Here is a 21,171-nt window from a genome sequence, read left to right on the forward strand (position 1 = left end):
CCACCACACTGGACTTGTACTTAGGTCAACCTGGGAAGAAAGGAAGGTTTTGTAACCACTTTTTTTTAATCAGTGAGGTTTTTTTATTTTTTTGGTACCGGGGATCGAACTCAGGTCCTTGCGCTTGTGCAGCAAGCAGCAAAACCACTGAGCTAAATCCCTGGCCCCTATCAGTGAGTTTTTTTAAATAAAGTCTTCATGCAGTTTTGTGTAACAGGTTGTTGCGGGGGGGGGGGGGGATTCGAATCTGCGTGTGGTTGGAAAATCCCGAAAATCTGGCGACTCTTATGTTAGAACTCCTGACATAATTCTGTGCTTTCCATGTGAGCAACAGGCCATGGAATTAGTTTAGTGCAGGGATCAGCGTTAAGAAGGAAAATCCCATGAAGGAGATATTTAAAAACCAGGGGGATCTGACTGCAGGATGGATTTGCTTCAGAGCCCGTGTGCGGACGGAGCCACGGTGCAGAGGAAACCCTCCCTGTGGGTCACGGTCAGGGACCCTGGACAGCACCACCCTCGCAAGGCCCTGAGCTTGCCTCACTCTCTCGCAGCCTTCGTCACCTTGCTGAACGGGGACCAGGCCCGCAGCGCCATCCAGGTGCTCCACCGATCCTCCTTCCGCGGCGAGGACTTGATCGTCCAGCTGCAGCCTACAGACGCGCTGCTGTGCGTCACCAACCTGCCCCTGTCCTTCACGTTGGAGGACTTTGAGGAGCTCGTCCGTGCCTACGGCAACATCGAGAGGTGCTTCCTGGTCTACAGCGAGGTGACCGGCCTGTCCAAGGGCTACGGCTTCGTGGAGTACATGAAGAAGGACTCGGCGGCCAGAGCCCGGCTGGAGCTGCTGGGGAAGCGGCTGGGGCCCTGGGTGCTGTTCGCGCAGTGGATGGACGTCAACCTTCTGGCCTCCGACCGCGTCCACTCCAAGTGCCTGTGTGTGGACAAGCTCCCTGCACACTTCAGCGACACAGAGGAGCTCTTGCAGTGCTTGTCCAGGGTCCACACCCCTGTGTTCTGCCAGGTACGTGTTTTCATGAGCTCAGTGGAGATATTTAGAAATACTTGCATGTGTGTCTCTTCCTGGGGAGCTCATGAATCCCTTTGTCCTGACCCATGGGCAGTTTGGCCGCTCTGCTCTGCAGTAAGGTTTTAATCCCCGGGGAGTTTTAAACCAGTCCCTGTGTTGGGGACCAAGACGATGTCCCAGGTAGTCGGCGCTCACACAGCCCGGCACCCCAGCTGTCCGTCCGTCCGTCCAGCCATCTGCCTGTCCCGCTCTGTGCCCGACAAGTGCCAGGGCTGGGGATGCAAGACTCTGAGGTTCCCACTCAGCTGCCAGACCGCTGCATGAGAGAACGAGGCAGCGCTTGCGAGCCCTGTGTGATACGTGAGACAGGGCGGAGGGGTGTGAGGGAGCTGAAGGACACACACTCCCCTCTCCCGGGGCCCGGGGTGGGTGTGGGGAGACCCCGAAAGGTGCATCTGACTCAGCTCCTCCGCCGCCGGTCCTTCTCCTGTCTCTCCGCTCTCCCCCACCCCTTCCCTCGCAGTCTTCTGGTCTCACCGCCCCTCTTTCCTTCCCTCCCTCTGTTTCCCTCAGTCCCACATTTGTGGGACTCCTGCTATTGCAGAAGTGTTGGAGATGGGGTCTGTGTGCATGTGCATGTGCACATTTAAATTAACAGATAAGCTTTACACAGGGATTATATACAGCGTGTTCTGCATGGGGTCGAACACTAAGCCTAGCGTGACTCACGGGCAGCCTGACTGCCCGCTGTCCTCGCATCTTCAAGGAGCCGGAGTGCGATGACCCCATCCTAGAACTCATCTGCCCATCTACCTGAGCCTTTGTGTCCCTTGACAGCTTCTCTCCAGACTCCGGCCCTGCCCGACACCCTCCCCACCTCTGTGACCTCCTGAGTACTCTGTTTTGAAGTCCCATGGTTTTCGATTCTGTGTACAAGGGTCTGATATGTCTGTTAGAAGGGATAAATAAGTTGGATAGGCAATTATTTAAGATCAGTGCTGTCATCTTACTTTTTCTCAAATCGTCACCCCTTCAACTGCAATATAATAAACACCAAAGAAGCCACCCAAGAGTTGTATGCCATTAGAATGCTTTGCAACAGCCCCCAGCAGTCGGCTAGGCGTGTGCACTCAAGTCACCACGTGGCTTTGTCCGTGGCTGTGGAGCTCCCTGGGGCTGAGCCAGGGCCCGTGGAGCAGGGTGAGGGCAAGTCCGTTCCCCAGCCCTGCCTGTGCTCGGCTTGTAAATCCCCGGGTCGGAAGGAGCCTGGCAGTTACCCAGCTAGGCCACAGGGACGGAAGCTGTTCACCGGGTCTTGAGTGGCCAACTAGCTTCTGCTAAAATACCTCAAAACAATGGAGCATGAACTGGACCCAGAGGCCAACCCTGCAATCTGTGAAGCTCTCAGATAGAGCTGAGATTTTCCCATTGAAAAAACCAGTGCTGTGGATTTAGTGAGCCCACCTTCTGAAAGACATAAAACAACATCATCTGTAGAGGAGTGAAGGTCAGCATAATCAAACAGGAAGTGATATTTTTACAGTGTGCTAGAGTATTAAGACAGCCTTAGGGCGCCCCCTGTTGGTGAGTCTCTGAAATTCTGCCTGGCAGAGGAGCCCCGAGCCCGTGGCTTTGGCCAAGTTCCGTGGCCTCTGGCTTGGAGCAGGGAGGGCAAGGCACATCTAGAGCAGCAGGAATTTCCCCTTCCCTATGGGGTTGGGAAGAGTTATGGAGAAAAAGATATTTGAGGACAATTTTAAAAGAGAAAAAGAACATGAAGCAAAAAGGAAAGTTTATTCCAAATACCAACAAAGTAGAAGAAAAGTTTTAAAAATAAAAGAAACCAGCTGGGGATTTAGCTCAGTGGTGCCGCCACCTGCCTTGCAAGCTCAGGGTCCTGAATTCAATCCCCAGTACCAAAAATATAAAAAAATAAAAATAAAAGAAACCAGCAAGGGGGCGGGGATTTAGCTCAGTGGTTTCGCCACCTGCTGCACAATCACAAGGACCTAAGTTCGATCCCCAGTACCAAAAAAAAATGAAAGAAACCAGCAAGACGTGGTGGTGTACACCTGTAATCCCAGCACTCTCAGATGTTGAGGCAGGAGGACTGCAAGTTCAAGCCCAATCTGAGCAACTTAGTGAGACTCTGTCTCAAAATAAAACAATGAAAAAGGGCTGAGGACGTAGCTCACTGCAGAAGCTCTGGTTCAATCCCAGTGCCACAGAAATAAGTAAAATAACAAGAAACCAAAGCCCTTGAAAAGATTTTCTTTGTCATATCAACCTGCGAGGTGCAGGCCTGAGCAGGAGCGTCCAGTGTGTCCCCTCAGACAGGCCCAGCAGACCTCTGACCACGTCTGTCACTTTGCAGCTAAATGTACAGGCGGCCGTTGAGACGCGCTGCAAGCCGCTGCCCGCAGTGCCCTGTGCTGCTCTAGCTTCTGCTCTTTGTGCAGCCTTCACCGATCCCCCTCCTGCAGGTGGCTGGACGCATGGCCAGTGTCACAGCGCCCGGCCTGCTTTGGTGCTTTCACAGCCGGGCACACTTCTCCCAAGCAAGGGTCGCGCTGGTATTCTCGACCAGATTCCTGGGCTCTGCCAAAATACTGAGATAAAAGTTGAATGTGGTTCCTCCCCCTTTCTTGGCTGGATGATGCGGACTTTGTTTTATGTCATTGTGGTCCAGCCTGGTGGGTGGCGCACACCTGTCATCCCAGCACTCGGGAGGCTGAGGCAGGAGGATCACACGGAGTTCGAGGCCAGCCTGGGCTCCGTAGTGAGTTCAAGGCCAGGCTGCACTACACAGCGAGACCCTGTCTCAAAAAAAAAAAAGTCAACAGGCACTTGTTTATCTGTCCGCCTCCAAGACCAGGAAGGCTGCACCTGCACCGCAGCAAACCCTTGCTTCCATGGGGTAGGAGCGCTTGGGCACCAGCGTGCCTCTGCCTTCTGTTCTTGTATCTGTTGCTGTGTCCCGGCAGCTGGCGCAGGACGAAGGGTGCTGCATGGGGCGCTTCGCCGTGGTGGAGTACAGCAGCCCAGAGCATGCCGAGGAGGCGCGGCAGGCGGCCGCCGGCCTGAGCATCGGGGGCAGCGCCACCCAGGTCTCCTTCTGTGCCCCAGGGGCGCCAGGCCGGAGCACACTGGCGGCCCTGATTGCAGCGCAGCGCGTGGTAAGGTTTCCCTTTCCTATTTATTATTGTTATTATCATTAGCATCATTAGGGTTTTGTTTGGTTTTGAGACTGCGTCTCACTGTGTAGCCCAGGCTGGCCTTGAACTCGTGGTGATCCTTCTGCCTCAGCCTCCCGAGTGTTAGGATGACAAGTGCACACCAGCCTGCCTGGCTTTCCTCTAAGTGATAGGGAAATTCTAATATTGTGCTATCTTCATGGATGCCATGGATCCAAGGTAACTGGTCGCAGATTGGACTGTTATATTTCTGTGACACTGAAGGCATTCAACATGGTCATCTTGTTTTAAAAAGTTGGTTAAACAGCATGGTAAATGAAGCCAGTTCTCAACAGAAAGGGAAATTGTGTTTACCAAAGTACATTCATCTTAGAAATGTTTGAAAGGAATTTCACTCATCCAGCAAATATTTGAGTTGCCATTCTGTTTTACGTTTTGAGTGCAAGACACCTGCTTTTGCAGAAGTGTTTGAAAGTGTTGTAGTTACTTTTCTCACTACCAGGATACAATACCCAACACCCACAAAGGGTGAGAGAGAGGAGAGGTTTAAGAGGTTAAAGGAGGAGAGGTTTATTTAGCTCACAGTTTGTGGAGGTTTCAGTCCATAATTGGCTGGCTCCAAGGCACATGGCAGAAGGGTGCTGCAGAGGAGAAACAGTCCATGGCAAGGAAGGCAGGAGGGCATCGCAGAGGAGAGACAGTCCGTGGCAGGGAAGGCAGGAGGGCATCGCAGAGGAGAGACAGTCCGTGGCAGGGAAGGCAGGAGGGCATCGCAGAGGAGAGACAGTCCGTGGCAGGGAAGGCAGGAGGGCATCGCAGAGGAGAGACAGTCCGTGGCAGGGAAGGCAGGAGGGCATCGCAGAGGAGAAACAGTCCGTGGCAGGGTAGGAGGTGGGAGCAGCAGCCTACCTTTGTTCTGTCCTTTTATATCCCATCCAGGCTACAAACCTATTGATTGGTGCCATCCACACCTAGGGCAGGGCTTCCATGATCCACACCCAGAACTATGCTAAGCCCATTTAGTTACCACACACTCTTAATCCCAGCATCACACACCCATGATCCTGCTACCTCCTGAAAGCCCCCCCTATGAGCACATGAGGCTTTGGGGAGATATGCAGACAAAGCCATAACAGGAAGTGTCTGTAGTCCCCACAAGTCTCAAAGGATGAGTGCTGGCTTACTGGGTGCTACCTTGCCGCTTCCTTGTCACAGTAACTGGCAGCTTCCTGCCCTCAGGAAGCTCCTTGGGGACAGAGACCACACCTTCTTCAGCGTCCACCCCAGCACTCAGTGGAGCAAGGATTTGATTTCACGAAAGAAGGAAGGGAGGGAGGAAAAGAAGGAAGAAAGGAAGACACTTTTGGAAAAGCTGGGGAGAATTTCATGATGAAATGACATGAGTGTCACATTAAAGAACTGAGTGTGGGATTTGAGTATGACACTGAAGGATGGATAAGCAATTGACAAGCCAAGTGGAGTGACTGCTAGAGATAGATTGTGCATGAGCCCTGCTTGTTTGCGTGTTTTCATGGGCACGAGTCCACGTTTGCAGCCAAGTGCCACAGGTCCTCGTGGGGAGTGGCACTCGTGGCTGACACATCTTTAACCGTGTTCATGCACATCCCTCCCTCCCCACCCCTCTGTCCCTCGGTCCCCTGCCCTTTCACCTGTATTGAGATGCGGTCCTTGTCCACCGCCACGGCCTCTACAGGCAGGAGCCAGCCTGGACCTCCAAATCAGAGGGTGTTTGGTCGACCTGGGGGCCGCGTGACTGCAGAGGCAGGGTAGGAGCTGGGCCTGAGCAGGCAGGCCGAAACCTTCAGGACGGAGACTGAAAGTGGATGCCACAGGGAGCTGGAGAATCTTCTCTCAGCACTGCAGCGATAGGACCAGGGTCAGGAGATTGGTCAGAAAGTGTTTTGCAGCCGTGCTGGGTGACAGGAAAGCAGAGGAGGGCAGGGGAGGGGCCGAGGTCTCTCCCCCGCTTTCTGACCTCCGACCCCACTTCCAGGTCCCCCTCTCCAGTGTTGGTGTGTTTAGTGTATATGCTGCCAAAGTGAGCATGATTTTCGGTGTTTTTGAGGCAGAGTCTTCCTATGTAGCCCAGGCTGGCCTCAAACTCACAGCAATCCTCCTGCCTCAGCCTCCAGAAGTACTGGGGTTACAGGTGTGTGCCCAGCTCCCCCTTTTCCTAGTTGGCTATTTGTCGCCCTATGCCCTTGCTGGCTGATTGTCCCCAGGTCCCACGTCCCCGAGGAGGGAAGAGCAGGGCAGCCTGGAGCCAGCGCCCTTGAACGGTGGGAGCCCTCAGGGCTGCCTCTGCCTCTCAGCAGCTGCTTTCCATTTCAGAAAGAGGCGGACAGAGGCCGATTGGGCAGAATTGTAAAAGTAGACAAAAAGGAGCGAGCGAGAGGGAGCGTGCACTGGGCCTGCAGCTGGGGGTGCTTGTGTTTGGGGGCAGTCTGTGGAAAGGGGGTCGGGTCCAGGAAAGGCGAGGGCCTGCGCGTGGGGTGTGGACTCACGACCTGCAGGAAGTTGCACGGCCCGGCCCGGCCCGGCCAGGCCCCGTGTGTCCCTGCCCTTGACTCACTTTCTGCGCTGACTCTGACTGTCCCGCCTTGGCCTCCCCTTGGCCAGCAACCCTGGCTCCTGCCATGTGGACCGCTGACCTGTCTTGGGCCTCACCCTGCTCTGATCTCGTCGTTCAAGGCCCGGTGCCCACCATGCCCATGAAGTTTCTGGCCGTGCTGCTCAGGCCCGGCGACTGCTATCGCTGCGATGAGCCGGGCTTCTCACCCCACATCCGGAGCTGCTGGAACCTTGGTCTTCCACAGGTCTGGGAACGGCGATGTGGGGTGAGTGAGTGAGGGGCCAGCCCCTCGAGCTGTATCTCCAAGTGATTCTCACACCCCAGCTTCAGGCTAAGTTGTTCACCTGCAGAGGTCTGCAGAGGAAATTTTCTGTGGGATTTGCATTTTCTGTGTTCTGTGATAAAAAAAAATATGGCAAATGGTTAAATTTTTCTTTCACTACAATGGGAAAAGACACATTGTCAGGAACACTGGGGCTAGGACACGGTGATGTCGTAAGGCCGCGGTCCTGGCTAGCCGCCCCAGGCAGCGTGGCCTTGCATGGATTCCTTCCTCCTCGGCACTCTCTAGGGTCAGAGAGCTGGAGCTGCTGGCTGGAAATCCAGTGCCCCTCCTGCGACACCGGGCCTCGGCTCGGGAGTCCGGGAGTCCGGGAGTCCGGGGCCGCTGGCCCTTGTCCCCTGGGCGCTGTTGCCCCAGTGCGAGCTCTGGGCAGTTTTCCTTTGGCTCTGGTGCTCATGGATTCAGCCCTGACCTGCGGCCTGCTTGTTGTGCTGTGTGCACTTCCGACCCGGGACCTGCAGGCCCTTCTTTCCGTCCTGTGGTCTTTAATTTGGCTCTGGTAACAGGAAGCTCCGAGCCAGACCGTGTCCTCCGGGGACTCCCGCGTCCCTGTCCCTGCCCTCGCCCCGCTCCGCACTCTGCATCTTCACTGTCTGTCACCTGATGGTTGAGATTGAGCTCTCAGCGTGGAGGTCACATCCGTTCTGTCCCTCGTCTGTGTCTGTGTCAGCGTAGAGGTCCAGGGCAACGCCACGTTCCCCGGGCTCCTCACCCCAGATTGGGTTGCGGCGCTGGTCAGCGTCGGTGCCGGGTCCGACCCAGTGAGGGTGGTGCCGGTTCTGTTCTCTCATCCTGCGTTCTCAGCAGCGACGCTTCGTAACCCTGTGTCCTTGCTTCACATTGCCAATAAGATCCGGGAACTTCAGACTTTCTTCACGTTCCCAGCCCGTGAATTCTTTTCTTTTTTTTTTTTTTTAAAAAACATTATTTTAAAATTTTGGATACAGTTTCATTTTTTTTCTTAACAAGTCTACTGCTTAATCTCTCAGGATTAAAAAAACCAAGATTCTAAAGAATTAAACAACAAAGGAATGTCAAAGGAAGGGCACAGCCGCCTCACTCTCAGGTATAAGAGCTATGCCGATTAATACCTAGCTTCAAAACAAAACGAATTTTTATATTTTCTAAATGAATAATGTACAACCACCATCTTCATCGAGGCTTGTTAGAACTTTCAAACGCAAAGCTTCATTTTAAGCTTAGTAAAAAGCTTAAGAGGAATGATGGCTGACCTTAGTGTGTAGTGTGTACGTCACAGTAAACTTTGTTAACAATCAGAACACAGTAACAATGCCATTCATACTGAAGTCCTCAATTTAGAATCTGGAACATTCTTCCATCAAGGGGGGAAGGGGAAATTCAGTCCGATGAGTCTGTCTCAAGATCTTCATCTCGTTTGCTCCACTTGTATTCTCTTTTCAGTAACTGGATTAATGCTTTGAGCCCAAAGTGAGATATATTTTTTATTACTGTAGACTACATGTTTGGTGCTCAGTTTCCATTTGTTCCTCTTGTTAGCGTTTTCGGTCTGTGGCTCCCTTGTCCTGTTGACCTTTCAGCATATTCCTCCTCTGAGCAGTCTGGAAGTTTCTTCCACCCTTTCTCTTCTTTTCACCTTCTTGGTCATCTCCCTCTTCTTCAGAATCAGAGGTTGATGTGACCCCTGTTTTAGCTACATTTTTCCTTTTTGATTCAACTTCTTTCTTGCCCTCTTTTTTGTCTGGCTCTTTCCTTGGTTTATTTCTTCCTTCTGGCCCTCTTCATCCTTTGGAGGCTGCTTTTTCGGTTGTTTTTCCTCTTGCCCCTTTTCTTACTTTTGTCTTCTTCAGCAACCGTGTCCCTCTGACGGGCAAGGCTGTTTTGCCGTTTGGGTCTGCCTCGGTTTCGGAATCGACTCCTGCAGCTGCAGGTCGTCCTCTCTTAGGATTCACTTTTAGGTGAACACATGCTGTTGCTGGTGTCACTGCTCCTGCCTCCTCGGTGTCTACTTTTTCTGCCTTTCTCTCTCTCCCTCTTCTGGCAGCTTTTGGGGTGGTTATGTCAACTGCTTTAGTCATGTCCTCCCTGCTTGCTTTATTCTTCATGATCACTGCCTTCCTTTGAAACACTAGTTTCTTTTTCTTCAACTTCAACATCAGATGATGCATTTGACTGTTTAGGTGATGCCTGTTGGCTTGAAAATTTCACTTTCGGATTGTTGTCTATCTCCCATAAGCCTTCATTAAAATCTTTTCGTTTATTTGGTTTACCATACTTTTCCTTATTTTCTGAGTAAGGAAATATATCCTTTGGTCCTAAAAAAGCAGTCTCATGAGTCCCAAAAAAGAAGATGGGCAGTTTGTTTGTGGGCGGCTTTACAGCCCCATCAGGGACTTCATCTACTCGAGCTGGCCAACGAGGGTAACCTTTCATCTTGGCGAAGATGAGGTCTCCAGGTTTGAAATCGCGAGTCATGTTTCGGGAGCGAGGCTGGGGTCTCGAGCCCAGGAGTGCTGCGATGGTGCGCAGCAAAGGGATGCAAGGCGCGGAGGAGCTCGGGCTCCTGGGCCGCGCGGGGGAGGACGCCTTGGGGCGCCGGGGCTGCTGTGGCGGGCCTGCCGCTCTGCGCGTCCACGCCGGCCACCTGCGCCACCAGCTGCCGCAGAGGGGTCTCAACAGCTCCAAACACAGCTGCCACCGTCGCTATGCCGCAATTCTTTTCATTTTAGTATAATCGTTTATTAACAAAGGAACCCTCAGGTTCAAGCAGGAGTACAAAGTATGGTCTTTCTCGTGTTTTAAACGATTGCACTTTAATTGAAAATGTAAAAGCTCTCAGTGAACTTACCAAAACCCGGACCCGGGCCAGCTGAGCTTCTTGCTGTGCAAATAAAAAACACGAAAAGGAAAGTTTGACCAAGGGAAAGGAGGACAATGCACATTTTTAATTTCAAACTTTTCACCTCAAAAGAATTCCAAGGCCACGTTTCCCCCGAAACCGCACAAAGTGTGTGGGGCCAGGCAGGGAGAGCAGCTGCATTCTGACCATAGCCTGGCTCGCCCCGGCGGGCACCTGTCCCCCTGCTGCACTGCTGCTGCCTGTAGGTGCCGAACCTCCCCGTCTCCGTGTCCCTGCAGGCCAGGCTTTGAGTGTGGGCACCCGGGGTGACTCAGTGGCACAGCATGTACCCCAGGTTCGAGCCTCGGCACTGGAACAGGATGGGGGCCCAGGACCAGGACCTGCTCCACATCCGGCACCTGTCCGACCCCAAGCCTGCTGTGGCCCTGGGCCTGACCGGCTGCTGCTCTTTTCCTACCTGCTGTGCAGGGTGGCAGGGGCAGTGCAGAGGGGCTCTGCGGCTCTGTAACCCCACAGCCCTTCCCTGTGATCCCAGCACGGAGGGAGGCTGAGGCAGGAGGTCACAAGTTCCAGCCCAGCTGCACCTGCCTTGCAAGCGCAACGTCCTGAGTTTAATCCCTGGTACCAAAAAAGACAAAATACATGTTAAACTATGTGCTGGACATGAATAGCCGATTGTTGGTCTTTGTCTTGGGGCCCTTGAAGCGCAGTTCCCTGCTGTTAAACCTCTTAGTAGCATCTATTAGACTGCAGATACCTAGATTGCAGCTTCCTCGGTTTACCCTGGACACTTTCCAAAAGCAAACTGAGCATGCGAAGCACAGTCAGACCCAAGCACATGGGTGCTGCACACTGAGCGCAGCTGCACACGGCAGGGAAGTCTGCCCTTTTTTTTTTGTGGTACCAGGCATCGAACTTGGGTCCTTGCGCTTTCGAGGCAGACAGCGGAACCACTGAGCTAAATCCCCGGCCCAGAAGTCTGTTCTTTTTCTCTCTCTTTTTGGTACTGGGGATCAAACTCGGGTCTTTGTGCTTGCGCAGCAGGCAGCGAAACCACTGAGCTAAATCCCCGGCCCCCCGAAGTCTGTTCTTATACACAATGATAATGATCCACGTTAATAAAAACCATAATTTACATACACACACACACACACACACACACACACACACACACACACACACACACACACACATTGCAGCCCAGCCTGGGTAAATTAGAGAGACTCTTTTGATAAAAAATAAAAAGGCAAGGATGGAGCTCAGTGCAAAGGCCCTGGGGTGAGTCCCCAGTGCCACACAGCCCTTGCCTGGTTGCTTGGTGGCTATGATCCAGGGTGGCCATGCTCATGGCAGATGACTACTCTCACCCCCTCCAGCTGCACGGGCCCCCAGACCCATGTCAGTGCCCCCACCCCATCTCCTCCCCTTCTGTTTTGGTGCTGGCCGGGGGAGTGACCCCATCGGCTGGGTCAGTTCTCACTGTCTCCTGGCCTGGAGTTTGTCGTGTTTCTCTCGCGTGAGTGTGTCAGGCTGCTTTGTAAAACTGAAAACCATTTCACATGTTTAGGAAGTGGCCCAGTTCCACGTGTCAAAGCTGGTGCATCTTGGTCTCATTTTAGAGGATTAAATTAAAGAAATGAAGACGTTCAGTGCACAGATTTTGGGTTTGTAAGACAACCATATTATTAAACGTTTTTTAGGGCCGGGGATTTAGCTCAGTGGTTTCGCTGCCTGCTGCGCAAGTGCAAGGACCCAAGTTCGATCCCCAGTACCAAAAAAAAAAAAAACAAACAAAAAGTTTTTTTGAGGCAGTGGAGGGCCTGGCACACACTAAGCACACTTCCAGCACTGAGCCACACCCCAGCCCTGTTGTTAAGCTTTCATCAGCTGTACAATAGGGCATGGTGGTGCACTTCCCAGCACTCAGGAGGCTGAGGCAGGAGGATCGCTCTGAGCTCAAGGCCAGCTGGGCTACATAGTGAGTCCCTGTCTCAAAAAGACTTTTAAAAAGACCTCTGTAGCATCGAAGGACTTGTGATGTTCACCAGGTCATCTCATTGTTAGCAAATTCAGTTTCCACAGCTGCTCTCTCACAGAGGACTCGAAGTCACACAGATAGTGGGATCCCTGTCGGCGGGGTCTAGGGCCTGGGCAGAGAACCCGACAGACATAGCGCAAAGCAGGCGTCTCCAGAGAGCAGCCCGTGGCTGGAAGAGGGTTGGGGGAGAAGCCTCGGACAGCGTCCTGCACGCTTACCCGATGCCTGCCCTAATGCGTCTGGCTTCTGTGTCCCAAAGGTGCAGAGCAGCCGGAAGGGGCTGCTCCCGGAGCCGAGCCCGGTGCAGGTCATGAAGGGGCTGAGCAACCCCGCCACGCTGCAGGCGCTGCTGTGCGGACGGGCGGCCAAGCCAGGTGAGCAGGGCAGGACACAGCCACCCCGTGTGCCACGCGAACGGCTGACCCGGACACTGCGTCGGCCTGCAGATGTGTGATCTTTCCAGGCCCATGCATGAGTTTGAACCCATGATCTGAGACAGTAGTGTGCTCTGAGTTTTTTTTTTTTGGTACTGGGGATCGAACTCAGGACCTTGCGCTTGTGAGGCAGGCGTGGAACCACTGAGCTACATCCCAGCCCTCCAGTTGAATTCTTTACGGCACAGTGCATTCATAGCAAGCATTTCGGGTGATCATCAGTTATCTCTGCATGTGGTAAAATGCAGCGAGGGGATTTCTGACTGGCCTGTGCATTCAGATCCCTTCTCCAAGTGTCATGAAGCAAGGATACCCTTCCTGCCTTGACACACGGAGACTCAGAAAGTCATTATTTCCTGAGACAACTGTGCCGTAGTTTGATGATTTTAATTATGAGCAGGAGTGAAGGTGGTCATTTTATCACAGTTCACCCAGAGGATGCAGCAGGCTTAAATGCTTGTGCACCAAGGAACAAACCTTCCAAATATATAAAGCAAAATAAACAGCACTGAAAGGCAAAGTGGGTCAGTCCGCAGTTAGAGGGAGTGAGTTGGCTGCACTAAGTGCAAGAGAAAAGAAAGCCCAGGGTTAGCACTCATGGCAGAAGGGGCTGCAATTAAAGCAACTTCCAGGACTGAATCACAAGGAAGGAGCGGTCACTTTTGACCACTGCCGGGGTCAGGGTGTCATCAGTCCTCTGATAAACTGGTTAAAAGTCTAAGGGAATAGTCCTTCACCCTTCTGGGGCTGTTCTGTTAAGTTTTTCTGTGTTTCCTCACAGCAGTTCTCGGAGCACCCCCCAGCCTGCCGCAGCTGCTGAGCCCCCCGGCCCTGCGTGCATTCTTACACCTGAGTAAAGCACACCAGGTACATGGCCACGGGGACCCCGAGCCACACGGGTCTGGAGAGAGCGGTTCATTTGTCCTTCACACTCAGAGTTCTCAAGAGCGCTGGTTATTTTGCTTTTAAGGAAAATCTTTAAAAAGTGTACGTAGCTACTTAAAATCGTAGCTTGGTAAGTATCAGATCCAGGTGAGCTAATCAAAGCGCATAGTTGTATTTATTGGTTCCTATTTGTAAGGCATTAAGAGAAGAGGTACATTTTGTGGTATAGTTCTGCTAGATAAATCAGTAGTTCAAAGTAAGAGCTTTTATGAGATGTTTACTCAAAAAATATTTATAGGGTTGGGATGTGGCTCAGGGAGGCCTGGGTTCATCCCCAGCACTGCAAAAAAAATTATGACTCAATAAATATATAAGTATATATAACTCTAACATTACAATTTAAATGTGTTATGAATATCCATGATATTGGAAATAAAATTGCCCATTATTTTCAGATACTGTTTAAGGCTATAAAGTCCTGTTTCCAAACCCAAGCTGTCTAGAGCGATGCTTGATGCAGGCTCAGTGGAGGAGCACGAGGCCCCAGGTGCAGCCCCTAAAGGGCCGCCCGGCTTGCAGTGCTGAGCTCCGTCCCCTGGAGACCCGGGGCTCCGTGGGGCCTGTTCCACGCCCACTCGCTCGTCTTGTTGAGGCCCTACCGCACCTCCTCCGTCCCTCGTGGCCTTTGCTCCTGACGTGCCCTCCGCCCGGAGTGTCCCACCTGTGGCATACCTGCTTTGCGTCACCTCTGCACCCTACGCCTTCACGCCCGGCAGGGACCTCGTTCCTCCGGGAGACGCCCTGGTCACCCGGTCTCCGGCCCTCACTGCCGCGTGTCCTTGTAGCCCCTCCGTTCTCAGAGCCTCCTTGATTGTCAGCCCTCCCTCCTCGTGGGCCCTAAGACCCACCTGCTGGAGTTCTTGCTCTGCGCCCAGCCCCGGGCTCCCAAAACGTGCTGAGCGATCAGGTGAACCTGCTGTCTGGAGAGGCGCCGGGCGGGGCAGGGCCGGTAGTGGGGTGGCGCTGCCCGACCGCAGAGCCTTTGCCGCCTGTTCCCGAGCGACTGGCCCGGCCGGTGGCTTGTGCTGAGGAGCTGCTGTCCTTTTACGGATCTAGAGCTTGGGGCTGGGTTGTCCGTCACGCGGTCGCCTCTCCCACTCCACAGAGCCCGTTCCTGCAGAGCCTGCCTGCCCTGCCTGCCGCAGCCCTGGCGCAGCCGCAGCTGCTGAAGCTGGAGGGCGTCGGCGCCAGCAGCGTGAGTCGGGCTCGTTCCGGGCCCCGGCCCTGCTCAGCGTGTCTGCCCTCTCTTGCAGAAGCCTGGCCTGCTCGGGGACCCCCCGGGCCTGGTGCTGCAGACCGCGCTGGGGATGGGGCCGGCGCTGCCGCTGAAGACGGAGCTGGGACCCCCGGGAGAGGCGCCCGGAAGCAAACGTGTGTGGTGCCCGCGGGAGAGGGTTTGCGGAGCTGCCGCCGCCTCGGGGGTCGGGGTCCAGTTTGCCGGCAGTCGCGTCCCCAGCTGGGCAGAGCCCCGGCTGCGAGCAGCGGCTGTGGGCAGCGCGCGGGCCCTTACCGGCGGTTCCCAAAGCGCCCTCAGCGCAGGCCGGCAGAGCAGCGCTGCCTCGGAGCCCCAGCTCGCAGCAAGCGAGCCTTTTTTGGGTCTTTTGAGAGAAGTAGGAAGATGGCATTGCACCGGGGTTTCTTGTGTGAGTGTGATTTTTGTTTTTCAAAAGGGTTGACGTGTTTCTCGGTCCGTGCTAGTCGTGCATCGTGTGTGCATCCTTGTGGCAGCGTGCGGAACACTCCCAGTCTCCTTTCTCCTCCCTCCCTCCGCCTCATCTCTTGGCCCCTCCCCTTTTTCCGAAAGATCTGTCCCCGTTTTCGATTTTGCTCCTTAATTTATTTACAGTTTGAGTTCCTCGTGTGAGAGAAACCATGTGATTTTGAAGCTTGTGTGCCTGATTTATTTCACTTCTCCAAGTGCATCCACTTTCCTACAGATGGCTCGTTTATCCTTCTTTGTGGCAGAGTAGTGCTCCATGGTGTGTAAATACCACCTTTTCTTTATCCATTCATCTGCTGGTGGACCTGTCAGCTGCTTCCAAGATTTAGCTGTTATGAATTGTGCCGCTATAAACACCAGTGTGCATGGATCACTGTAGTATGATGTCTCTCTTGTGGATTGAATGAGATTTTTGAAAGGCGCTTTCAGTCTGAAGCTTAGATGAAAACATTCTTACACATGAATCTACTCAGGGAAAACAAAGCACCATCAGTAATTTAAAAAGCCAATTAAATATGAGTACCACACTTAGCCTTTTGTACCAAAAACCAACTAGTCACATGACCAAGTAATTAGTCCACTGTAACTGTTAAAATTGACCAGGCCAAAATGAAAACAGTGAAGAGATGTTTATGGCATAGTAAGGTCTGTTCTTCCAAAAAATTAAATTTTCTGTGGCTGAAAGTTTATCCAAAATATTTACTTGTATTAAATAATAAAGTTTACCATGGTATGTGCTGCTTTAAGGACACTGAAAATTCAGCGTCCAAATAAATACATCAGTAAAAGAACAACCAAAGAATCTACCTCTAAATTTTTTTTTTTTTTTGGCACGGGGATCGAACTCAGGTCCTTGCGCTTTCGAGGCAGGTGGCGGAACCACTGAGCTAAATCCCCGGCCCTACCTCTAAATGTTTAATACTAAAAGTTACTTAAGAAATTTGTTTCCTGAATTTGTTAAATGTAAATTTAACTTAATATAGTTATCAAAATTAGCTCTTTTAATTTTGACATGTGGATTTTTAAAAATTGGAATGGTTCCAGATTTTCCTATTGCAACTTTAATTTCTTTCAGAATTTCTTATTTTCTGTAAATAAAAACAAACTTTTACATTTTTAGTGTTTGTCCATTTAAAAATACTGATAAATAAAAATAAACCAGCAGTCCGCTGGTGTTTAACAAGCAGCTCTCTAGTGTTAAAAACAAAAAGCCTTGATATGCATCAGTTTTGGATTTCTGGGCTTATAATTCTCCAACTGTGGCCAACTTCCGGTTACCAGTGTGGAGACTGAACAGGATTGGGTAGGGTAGGAGAAATAAGACAGGTAGAAAGGAGACAAAGAAAATTGTACTTTACTTTTGGGGCCGGGGATTTAGCTCAGTGGTTCCGCCGCCTGCCTCCCAAGCACAAGGTCCCGAGTTCGATCCCCAGTACCAAAAAGAAATCGTACTTTTAAGAAAAAGTGCAGCTTCAGGACAGAAGTTATTTAAGCATTTTTCCCATCCAGGAAACTCGGTCCAAAGAAAAGAGGCCAGCCTGAGGGCCTGAGGCCCCAGCAGGCCTGTGACTATCAGGGGCCTAGGGAACCAGATCATCCTAAACTGCAGCCTTGTGCTCTGGCTGGCATCCTAACCTGGCCCCGGCAGTTGCCCGACAGACAGTGGGGTGCACAGCAGGCCCCCAGGAGACCCTAGACCTCATAAAGCCCCAGGCCCTGCTGCCAGCACCTTTCTCCCGCTTGAGAGCCCACGCCCTGCGCTGAGTGTGAGCTTTTAGAATTCATTAGGCCTCCTCATGCCCTCTGCTCTCAGGTCTTGCAAACTCTGTGAAGGGAAGTCAGTGAGCCTACAGCTTCCTCCACGGGCAGGGCGAGTGGGGCTCCTCATCTCCTTTTGGGGACCCCCATCCGGTGACCCCGAGTTGAGACAACACAGGCCCACTCGGCTCCAGGTGCTGGTACGAACCTCCTTGCTGGCCTTAAGTGTCAGGCGGCTTGTAACGCTCAATACTTACTCAATTATGGCCTCCAAATGTAGAAGCAGACGAATTGCAGGGCCGGGCATTCCTAAAGTCTGAATGTAATGTGAGGGGAGACCAGTGGAGCTAGGGGAGCTGCGGTATGGATGTAGACTAATTCCCCAAGATGAAGGTAGTTACTAGGTATGGAAACATCTACTACTGCTATCAAGAAACAGTGACTCCACCCTGGGGACACCCACTGCCCATCAACAGTGGGGCAGATTATGACCACCTGGCACAACAGAGAGACAATCTCCCAGAGCCGTGTGAACGAACACAGCACAGCTGCCTGGCCCCGTGTGGGTGAGAGAAGGCAGAGGAGGCAGAATGCATGCTTCTGCTTAACTACAGTGTAAAACCAGGCAAAGGTAGTCACTGCCCCCAGAAGTCAGGGAGCAGCAGAACCTGGGCTGTGCCGGGACAGAAATTTGGAGGTGGCTTCTGGAGAGGGCACAACTCTGCTCACGAAGCCTGGGCGTGTGGGTGTGTTCTGCCTGCAAACGCAAGGGATCCTTGGTCTGACCCTGCGGGCTTTCCCAGCTGAGTGTGCAACAAGTTTGTGTACAGAAACACACAGATAAGTTACATAGGCTTCTAACGCCTGCAGTTAAACCTTGCAGTTAAACAATCCCGTATACTGAGATTACCCTAGGAGACACTGAAGATGAGAACAGTATTGCTGCTGTTGGAGGCTGTTGACACTGGGGCTCCTAGTCCTGTAGCCTGGACAGACGGTGTCTCTCAGTGTGTGCGGGCGGGGGGCGGGGGACGCCGTCAGAAGGCGCGTCTAACCAAGCCTGCTTCTCCCTGCCCCGACAGCCCTGAACCTGGTTCCGACTCCGGCGACCATGCCTGCTACTGTGGGGCTACTGCCCTTCTTCCCAGGCCAGCGCAGCGTGGGACCAGCCAGCCTGGGCCCCAGACAGGAGCAGCACCCGGTCGCCCTGGGCGTCGCAGAAGGGGGCTTCTCGGGTCCACAGCCGCACCTGCAGAGCTTCGCTAGCCTTGCTGCCGGGGGCCTGCTGGCCGCACACTGCGGGCAGCGGCATAGCCAGCTGCCAGAACCGGGCTCAGGGGTAAGGACGCAGGCGGCACCTTGTCTGCGGTGGTCCCCTAGGACCACAACCCGGTGACCTTCTGACGGGACAGCGTTTCGTAGAGCAACCTTCACTTTTTAAAGTTGAAAGGAAGCTAATAGTACACTTAAAGTCTAGAAATAGGGATCACAAACTAGATCATTGCTGTGTCCGGGAAATGATGCTTTCTTAGTAGTTTCCTTTTCTCCCTAAATATTGAAGACAGCATTGGCCTTTTTTTAAAAAAAGCAAGGACCCTGTGTTACAAACATGCACCAGATTTCTTGCAGATGGGAAGGGAATGAAGCGATGGAGGGAGGGAGGCGGAGGGGACGCAGGAAGATGAACATGTGTCACTGCGTGCACAGCTGCCCGGGGAGTTTGAGCACAGTGTACGGCAAACTCGTGCCAGCAAATGGAACCTGAGAGAAAAAGTGACAGGCAAACCAAAGAGTCTGTCTGTTTCTAAGTTTCACCAGCTGACAATTGGTGCTAGCCCTGTACTGAGTCCTGTCTTATTTTTAAATGTTTACGATCTGAGAGTAAAATGAAGAAATTTCACCAGGACAAAATGAAATACACTAAAGCATCAGAGCATGCCTCCAAACCTTTATCTGTTAAAGAAAGGCTGGAATCCTTATACCTAACTAGTTGTGGGGAAATACAGGACAGGATGTTTTGTTTTGTTTTGTTTTGGTACTGGAGATTGAACTCAGGACCTTGCGAGTGTGAGGCAGGTGCTGGAACCACTGAGCTAAATCCCCAGCCCAGGACAGGATGTATTTTGAGGAACTGTGAATTTGTAGCCTTGTCCCTGAATGTAGAGTTGGAGTTTATTAAACGCACCTGTTTGGCTTGGCCTTATTTTTAGAACCAGAGATAAATAAGCTTTCCTCTGACCTTTGGTTGTGCCCATCTGATGTAAAATAAAAATCGTAATAATAAATGTTGATGACTATTTCTAGAAATGAGATTTGAGATGATTTTTCCAGTGAAGATGAACTCTTTCAGCTATAAGTGAGAAGACTGTAAAGATACCTTTACCTCTGTTTCACTTCTAAAGTTCTCTGGTTCTAGAATAGTTTTTTTTAAAAAACTGATTGAAAAAGTAACAGGTGAAATGTGATAATTGTAATTTTTAATCAACTTCCCTAAATATTTCATGAGTGTGTATCGTTGGAGGTTAGGTCACACACACAGTTATCACACAAGACTGGGTGATTGGCAGTGAAGCGTTTCTCTGCCCTTCAGCATCTTTCACCTTTTGTTCTTGATGAACAGGCTGCCTCTAAGAGTCAGACCTCGCTCCTGGGAGAACCCCCAAAAGAAATCCGGCTCAGCAAGAACCCGTATCTGAACCTGGCCAGTGTGCTGCCCGGGGGCTGCCTGCCATGTAAGTGGGGCTTGCGGATCCCCCAGGATCTGGAATGGGTTTTCATTCGTAGATTAATGGAAGCAAATGATGCCTGTCCACCAAAGTGAGCCCCAAATCAAGACCCCACTCTTTAAGTGGAAAAATCCTAATTAGAGTTAAGACTCTTAAGTACACACTATTCTATTTAAGGGAAACACCTTTAATAGTATTTTCTCAAGAATATGACAATTTTATTGAATTATTATTGAATCATGATGGAAAATAATGAACTTATTTGGCAGTAATAAGTAATATGTAATTCTTACATATTAGAAACATTTTTCTGAACCAAAGATAAATTCTTCTAAATCATCTAATATATCCAGAGTATTTGGGTGCCCTAAAATATCTATTAGGGAGCAGAAATGGAACTGTCATTACTTTTCTGGGGCCCTATCCCTAGGCCTTTCATTAGTATACATCAAGTATTCACTCAATTACATTTTTTTTTTAAATCACAAATGCAGTCTGCCATCGGTACAGTGACATGTGCTGCAGCATTTGTTCTCAGTAGTGAAAAACTAGAATCCATTTTTCCCCATAAAATGGAACACTATGACTTTTTCTAAATAATTGAAGGATGTCTACAGTTCAATCATTAAGAAGTTGCACAGTATTCTATTTTATGATGAACTATTTATGAAGTCTCTAAAGCACATTTTTCAGTGGAAAAAGCAAATGTATGCGCACAACAATTCCATTGCATTCATTTGGAGTTATATATTGTTACATGCACGTATGTAACTATGTAAATGCTTACAGTAAATCTGGGGACACAAATTCTGAACTGTTAGCTCTGGGTAAAATAGGATGGATGAAAAGAGATTAAAGGTGGATTTTGTTTTAATGGACATCTGTATTTTATGAAGTATCATCTTGAGCCCAAACATTAATTTGCATTTTGAAAAGGCAGAACAAAACTTAAATATGCTTTTTTTTTTTTTTGGTACTGGGGAATGAACACGGGACCTTGTGCTTGCAAGGCAGGCGGCAGAACCACTGAGCTAAATCCTTGGCCCTAAATTCCCTTTTAATATAATACCATACGTTGATCTGGTCTCAAAATCGATGATGATGACAACTATTGCATTAGCAAGAATGTTTGTTTTTTGGATGCCTTATTTTAGAAATTAGACATATTTAAAAATATTTCCATAATTTTTTATCCATACGGTGAGCTTCCATTTTTTGTTTTTCCAAATGACTAACGCAGTGTCATGTGCTCTACGTGATTACTCCGGTGGCAGATAAATATCTGTATGCAGTGATAACCTGAGCCTTGTGCTCTGGGTGAGAATCCCTGCGTCCTTGAGTCGGGCATCGTTCGCGTTTGTAGCACAGTAACCTGAGTCGGTTCCTTTCCCCCCAGCTGCTGCGGGTCAGAGCACCCTGCAGAAGCCTGGACTCCCGAGCACCATCCTGGATGCCCTCGCCCAGGGGACAGCGGGGTCCGCGCTGGAGAAGTGTGTGGCTTTATCTCCGCCCTTTGGGGGCTCCACCCAGGTACGTGGGTCTCAGGCTCTG

The 21,171-nt window shown here is 51.2% G+C and overlaps 1 protein-coding gene, 1 long non-coding RNA gene and 1 pseudogene across 9 annotated transcripts in view; 1 reads left to right on the top strand and 2 right to left on the bottom strand.

The window, feature by feature from the left end:
- Nucleotides 1–21,171, top strand: part of Raver2 (ribonucleoprotein, PTB binding 2) — a 75,758-nt gene that overhangs the window by 18,700 nt on the left and 35,887 nt on the right. For 5 of the 7 annotated variants that reach the window (XM_013071061.3, XM_087212849.1, XM_087212847.1 and 2 more), the window contains exons 3-10: nt 555–1,024; nt 4,015–4,206; nt 12,297–12,411; nt 13,253–13,338; nt 14,670–14,787; nt 17,977–18,233; nt 19,515–19,626; nt 21,017–21,150. In XM_013071061.3, coding sequence (XP_012926515.2) covers nt 555–1,024; nt 4,015–4,206; nt 12,297–12,411; nt 13,253–13,338; nt 14,670–14,787; nt 17,977–18,233; nt 19,515–19,626; nt 21,017–21,150 — 1,484 coding nt within the window. The remainder of the gene's footprint in view (nt 1–554; nt 1,025–4,014; nt 4,207–12,296; nt 12,412–13,252; nt 13,339–14,669; nt 14,788–17,976; nt 18,234–19,514; nt 19,627–21,016; nt 21,151–21,171) is intronic. The other 2 variants (XM_087212848.1, XM_021255590.2) reach the window with 1 other exon arrangement.
- Nucleotides 4,202–14,614, bottom strand: LOC110348447 (uncharacterized). 2 transcript variants are annotated; one of them, XR_002393698.2, is made up of 3 exons: nt 14,265–14,614; nt 9,988–10,020; nt 4,202–7,212 (listed from the first exon to the last, which is right to left on the bottom strand). It is a non-coding gene; the product is annotated as an uncharacterized LOC110348447 (long non-coding RNA). The 2 variants fall into 2 exon arrangements; XR_002393699.2 differs by lacking the exon at nt 14,265–14,614 and adding an exon at nt 10,457–10,614.
- LOC101709928 (PC4 and SFRS1-interacting protein pseudogene) lies at nt 7,500–9,927 on the bottom strand (annotated as a pseudogene).

The sequence above is a fragment of the Heterocephalus glaber genome, unplaced genomic scaffold, assembly GCF_053883595.1.
Source record: "Heterocephalus glaber isolate CG9 unplaced genomic scaffold, H.glaber_assembly_v1.0 deba00001442, whole genome shotgun sequence".
Classification (NCBI taxonomy): Eukaryota; Metazoa; Chordata; class Mammalia; order Rodentia; family Bathyergidae; genus Heterocephalus; species Heterocephalus glaber.